This window comes from Oncorhynchus gorbuscha, linkage group LG05 (assembly GCF_021184085.1).
Source record: "Oncorhynchus gorbuscha isolate QuinsamMale2020 ecotype Even-year linkage group LG05, OgorEven_v1.0, whole genome shotgun sequence".
Classification (NCBI taxonomy): Eukaryota; Metazoa; Chordata; class Actinopteri; order Salmoniformes; family Salmonidae; genus Oncorhynchus; species Oncorhynchus gorbuscha.
This window is the reverse complement of record NC_060177.1, coordinates 74,839,003-74,845,377: the sequence shown is the minus strand read 5'-3', so window position 1 is coordinate 74,845,377 and position 6,375 is coordinate 74,839,003. Positions and strand designations below refer to the sequence as shown.

The 6,375-nt window shown below is 42.1% G+C and overlaps 1 protein-coding gene across 2 annotated transcripts; it reads left to right on the top strand.

The window, feature by feature from the left end:
* The first annotated feature begins 790 nt into the window (after nucleotides 1-790).
* On the top strand, nucleotides 791-5,444 carry LOC124036496 (vesicle-associated membrane protein 8-like). Of its 2 annotated transcripts, none has more exons than XM_046351157.1 (3): nucleotides 791-1,041; nucleotides 3,812-3,967; nucleotides 4,339-5,444. In XM_046351157.1, exons 1-3 carry the CDS (start codon nucleotides 1,012-1,014, stop codon nucleotides 4,525-4,527), a joined length of 375 nt encoding a protein of 124 aa, XP_046207113.1. In that variant the 5' UTR covers nucleotides 791-1,011; the 3' UTR covers nucleotides 4,528-5,444. The 2 variants fall into 2 exon arrangements, with proteins under 2 accessions (XP_046207113.1, XP_046207114.1); XM_046351158.1 differs by having other exon boundaries at nucleotides 1,035-1,236.
* The last annotated feature ends 931 nt before the right edge of the window (nucleotides 5,445-6,375 follow it).

Below are 6,375 nucleotides of genomic sequence, written 5' to 3'. Positions count from 1 at the left end.
CTAAGGGAATGGGTCCCATTTGGGATACAGACGCAGGCCAAACCAGTTGGTCAAGGTTAACTGTGTGCGGGCTGGTTGATACCGCGTCAGCATGAGTGGTAGAACAAGGAGCTGCTGGGATGGGTGGAGTCACTCACTTATTTATCTGGTGGCTGTAGAGGGAGGTTTGCATCTTAATACAGCCTGACTTGTCTGAGAATGTATTGTATGTTGTTACACTGCCTCACTCTCACCCCTCCCTATCTTGAATGACACACTACATTTGGAATGTAAAGCAGATAATTTTTTTCCATAGGTCCACTCCCAGCATTAACACTGTATTACATATAATATAGGCCGACTGTATTTTGGCATCGAAAGCTTACAGCAAACTACCTACAAGCAACCACACAATACCGTCGACCTAAAGGCATGTCTGAGACTGAACTGCATCAGATATGTAGTATCTGTCAGCATGTGAGATCAGTCCTTTTAGACAAGATCCATCCTTATCACTGGGACATTATTCTGTGTTCAAAACTACTAGGAAATCCCTGACTCGGGGCATTCAAGACAACAGTTAACTCTGTTCCGACTGGAAAAAGTAGTTTAATGGTCATCTAACTCTGAATTCCAAGTCGGAAAATGTAGGACAGCATTTCAGAGCTCAGACCTGAAGATCGCTGACGTCGTGATTTTACCTTTTTTTTTTTTTTCTGAGTTCCCAGTTTTGAACGTACTGAAGTCGGAGATGTCCGAGTTCCCAGTTTTGAACGCGGCATCGGTCCAGACTGCAGATAGAGGTGCTGACGTCAATCGACCTGCTGTGTTTTATACAGTTCTTGCACACAGAAGTTACAGATAAAAAGGAAACCGTTCCTTACTGTAGCACCCAGCACATACCAACGATGATCAAGAATCCTGATGTGAAAGTTTGTGGACTAACCAGCACAACGACATTCTGATTTGGGTCCATTATCTAACCTGCTGCAGGTGCACCAGAGAACGGCGTGCTCCAACGCCCTCGTGAGGATGCAAAGTGGAAGCAGAAGACTCGAAGAGGTGGGTCAAGGCGAAGGACTTTAAGGAAGAAAAAAAAGTTAATGAGCAGCAGGAGTCAACGTAGGCTGTTCAGCAAGAACATCAAACTCGCATTATCCATAAAGAACAGTTATACTAATTGGATGCATTGAGATTTTAAATAATAAACTCTCCGGTTACGATAAACCAAGATCGAAGACAATGGATAATGATTTGGTAGGTGCCGATCATGGAACGGTCTGTTCTTTTCTGATGTGTTGTTGACCCAGTCTCAAAAGAATCTACACATTAATAGCCTAGCTTTCTCACTTGAGAATACATGTAACAGGTCAACAGTCGCCTGTTTTGCTTTCTTAGTTTGTGAAATTGTGAAAATATTCTGTTTTACATTCATTCATTGCGCACAGTGTATCTGACCAAGAGGTCGCTGGCAGTATCGCTTTTGCGGAAGATTGCGTTTGAATTATTTAAATTCAACGTTTGTGTATTTGACATGGCGCCTGTGCACCAATTGTTACTTTGGGTGTTTGTTTGGATAATCACCACTAATTGTAGCCTATCTATTCCATAACGACAACAATTGGTGAAAGTATACCCCTGTCAGAGCATATAAAGAGTCATTATGTATCACTCCAACGATTTTCGCTTGAGTCGTCAGCTGGAAAATATAGGAGGATAGTCAAATATACCAAACTCAAATACTACACCTTACTTTTTATGGGCTCTATGGGGGAATACTTGGAGAAACCCGTAATGAATTTAGTGTGGATTACTGTACTGTACTTTCCCATCAGGAGAGGATGTCAAGTTTTGAATTGCCACTACAAGGGGAACTTCAGCTAAACTAACACAAACATACATTTGGCCTTTCTTGCCTGTACCTGGAATGTTCGTTCCCTTCATCTCTGTTAACATGAAACAGTTATTACAGTAAATGGTTTATTTGTTTGGTAATTCGTCAGCCTGTTGACTCATCATACTCTCCAAATGAAGAAACTTATATGCACAGGATGGAACCTAGGCGATTTTCTACTTCTGAGCTAGAGCTGAGTTTAGACCTTTCACAAGGAAGTGGGCAGGTTGGTATGCCTAATATTGCTTGCCTGGTGTCAGTTGCCTGGGTTGTATGGTCTTGGAGGGTAGATTGTAGACAGACCACTTGATAGGCTCTTCGGCATTAGTTTATCCAAAATCCATTAGCTAGACACAGGCCAGCGTGTACCCAAGAGTTTGGTTCTGGGTTGAGGTTCAGAGATGACTTAAACATAAATGTCTGATTCATGAGTCCGTCCACAATATCCATGAGATGCACTTTAGAACAAAAATTAAAACCTGATACATTTTCATTTGCATATTGTAACTGACCAAAAATGTGAGGGAAATGACTTGGTATTTACAAGTACATTTTAGAGCAAAGTGGAACACAAATCAAGTGCTTAACCCCTGTTCAACATGTTTGGCATGCCAAGGAGTTGTCATATCACAAACAGACTGGCACTTATTTACTGACCAAAGATCCATAATTCATCTACATGATTTCCTCATTTATGTCAGCGAACATCTGTTTGATGTGTCTCTGTCAAGGACAGCCATCATGCCGAGGTAGTGTTGTGAGTTTGGATCTCTAACCAGTTGAAGGACGTTCAATGCTTCAAAAGGCCTGTTTCTCAAGTATTTGAATAAGATACTATGTGTAGTCTGCTAAACTCTCTAACGCCAGTGAACTTCCTTTGTCAGTATGTAATGTTTCTCTCTTGGTGGGACTTGTCATTTGATAGCAGTCGACCATTTAGTGGGCCTCATACAGGCAAAGCCCTGTGTCAGGGGAAAGCAGGTTGTGAAGGAACGAGGGAGGAGACTGAGGACGGAGGGGGAGGGAAGGAGCCAGGTTGTGACGCAGCAAAGCTTACCGTTTCCTGGAGACGCCTGTGTTTTTTAGGCCGGTGAGCCTGCTCATGGGGTTTGGAGAAAGAAAAAAATAATTGCAACATGCACACTCACTCCTTTCTCTTTGTCTCGCATACAAAGCCTAACACGTCAGCAACGTCTAATCGATTATTTTGCACTTTTGAGTGTAGTGACGTTCCTCAGAAAACTAACTGACTCTTGATGTCAAAAATAGCATTTCCTGGCTTACAGGGACCTTCAGACATGTACTGTCAATTTAAATGTGCCTATTTAAAAGATATATTCCTGACATAGATTTTCATTGGATCTTGTGTGCATCTGTTATTTTTGTGCAGGTCTTACATGATCATTCAAAGGCAGCTATGACATAAAGATATGGGGCGGCAGCGTAGCCTAGTGGTTAGAGCGTTGGACTAGTAACCGGAAGGTTGTGAGTTCAAACCCCCGAGCTGACAAGGTACAAATCTGTCGTTCTGCCCCTGAACAGGCAGTTAACCCACTGTTCCCAGGCCGTCATTGAAAATAAGAATATGTTCTTAACTGACTTGCCTGGTTAAATAAAGGTAAAATTAAATAAAAAAAATATGGACATTATTCTGACTAGACCGTAAAAGGTTATTTGAGAAGTGATACAGGTGTAAAACTTCCCCACAGGGTTCTCTTACTACTGTTAATGGATTGTTGATAAAGCTTTGTAGGAATAATCTACACCATAACCCCAGTCAGCCCACTAGCAGCATTTGAGTCCTTTACTATTGTCTTGGTGGTCTATATTTCACACAGATATCCTCAGTTTATGAAAACACGTGCTGGATGACTGCTGAAGTGTATTTTTGTCATTGACCTCTCTCGCCTCTGTCTGTCTCTGTCTGTCGATCTCCAGGAGCAGGGAGAGGTGGTGGAGCAGGACAAGGTGAGGACCCTGCAGTCTCAGGTGGAGGGAGTGAAGGACATCATGACCCAGAACGTGGACCGGATCCTGGCCCGGGGAGAGAGGCTGGACGACTTGATGGGCAAGTCCGAGGACCTGCAGGCTGGGGTCAGTCAGTCCTGCAACACTGCTCCACATCTCTATACATCTCTGTTCTACATTGTCTCTCTCCTCATCATGTGCTCCTCACTGCATTCATTTGTCCTCACTTAACATCTACTATAACGTCATAGTACATCCAATTATTGATACCTAAAGTATTTAATGGACCTAAAGAGTGAACCATGATGTTGGTTTGTTCAAGATGTACATTTAAAAAAATATATATATTTATTTTTTAAATCAAATTGCAGGCCACAAACTCTCTGAAATGTGTAGACTACATATCTGCAGTTTACAAAGCATCGATTACTGCAAAACGTTGCAAATGGTAGAACCTCTGTGAGCGTGTTCCTAGTAGCGTCCCATCTCTCCCTCAGGCTGAGGACTTCAAGCACACGTCCCAGAAGGTGGCTCGCTCCTACTGGTGGAAGAACATGAAGCTGTGGGTGGTGATCGTGGTCATTGTCCTCGTCATAATCCTCATCATCATACTGCTCAGCACTGGCGTCATCCCAACCAGCTCCCCTGTTCCACCACTTCCCAAACCTACTAAAAGACCAAACTAGTCATGTTTTTCCCCACTGTGTTTCAATGTGTTTTAGCTGAGCTGGTTGCTAGAGAGGATGTCAGTGGGTTTTTTTTGTTTTGAAAGATGGGGAAAACTTAGCTGCAATGGTATAGTGAAAGAAAGGGGGAATTGAGAGAGGGAATGGAGAGTCTGAAGACGCATGAGAGCCTTTTGACCTCTATCCATGACCTGATACTCCATCATACACAAACTGCGGGAACTCATGTCATGACTTAATGTGGGTTCTCATGGTCCATGTACTCAGGCCTTGGAAACTCTGGCTAACTCCAGACAACCTGTTGTGAGAGAGGTGGAATTGAACAGCTAACAACTCCCCTTGCTGATCCAAATGAGTGTCTCAAGCTCCTAGGACTACTGTCAGCCATCTCATAGCTTTGCATAGTAGCTTTTGGTAGGCCCACCTGTATTCTTTAACTACTTGTGGGTTTTAACTCATCTCACTGTCCACTCCAATGTTACAATACCAGCCATGCTTTAGGGAGGTCAAGGAGTTAACTCCCATGCTTGTATATAGTTATCATACCTGTATATACATTTGTAAAGCACCCACATGGGGCCCTAAACCATTCCAGTAGTGTAACAATGAGGTTAATTTGAGGCTATTGTTATATTTTTCTCATCCCTACTGAACATCTTTTTTGTTTTTCATATGACTGTATTAATGTTTTTAATGAACAAAACCAATTAAAGAAAATTATATGGACCCCCCCCCACCACCCAGAGTCCTATCAGTAGATCTGTGGTTTAGAGCTATAATTGTATTTTAGACAAGTAGGATGTATTGGGAATTTGGGCCAGTTTCAATTGCTATAGAATTATATTATTTTGTTTTTCATTCATTGGAGTTCAATCATGTTATCTGATTAATTATAGAATAAATAGCATTTACTTCCACTGTGATTTTGTTAATTATTCTGTTATCTCAAATGGTTTCTGCCTGATCATAGGGTCACAAGAGGAAGACACAGTAAAACTAACACAGAGGTTGGTACAGTTGTTGAATGCACCATGGGAAATTCCTTAATTGTTTTTACTGTGTTCTTACTACTAGGATCACTTAATAAGCTAAGCGGAAACTAGGAAGTCTTGAAGAAGAGCTTTCTTTGAGTTGACAGAACAGAATAGTTGAGCCATTACCACAACAGTCAGTGTTACAAGAGTTTTTAAACTAATATTTAATATCTTTGGTGGAATCCTTAACAGTATTTTCTTGGACTATATACACTGCTCAAAAAAATTAAAGGGAACACTAAAATAACACATCCTACATCTGAATTAATGAAATGTTCTTATTAAACACTTTTTTCTTTACATAGTTTAATGTGCTGACAACAAAATCACACAAAAATGATCAATGGAAATCAAATTTATCAACCCATGGAGGTCTGGATTTGGAGTCACACTCAAAATTAAAGTGGAAAACCACACTACAGGCTGATCCAACTTTGGTGTAATGTCCTTAAAACAAGTCAAAATTAGGCTCAGTAGTGTGTGTGGCCTCCACGTGCCTGTATGACCTCCCTACAACGCCTGGGCATGCTCCTGATGAGGTGGCGGATGGTCTCCTGAGGGATCTCCTCCCAGACCTGGACTAAAGCATCCGCCAACTCCTGGACAGTCTGTGGTGAAACGTGGCGTTGGTGGATGGAGCGAGACATGATGTCCCAGATGTGCTCAATTGGATTCAGGTCTGGGGAATGGGCGGGCCAGTCCATAGCATCAATACCTTCCTCTTGCAGGAACTGCTGACACACTCCAGCCACATGAGGTCTAGCATTGTCTTTCATTAGGAGGAACCCAGGGTCAACCGTACCAGCATATGGTC

Coding starts and splice junctions, on each gene's coding strand:
- LOC124036496 (XM_046351157.1), top strand. CDS start 1,012: ATGCAAAGTGGAAGCAGAAGACTCGAAGAG. Junction 1,042..3,811: donor GAAGCAGAAGACTCGAAGAG/GTGGGTCAAGGC, acceptor GTCGATCTCCAG/GAGCAGGGAGAGGTGGTGGA. Junction 3,968..4,338: donor CCGAGGACCTGCAGGCTGGG/GTCAGTCAGTCC, acceptor TCTCTCCCTCAG/GCTGAGGACTTCAAGCACAC.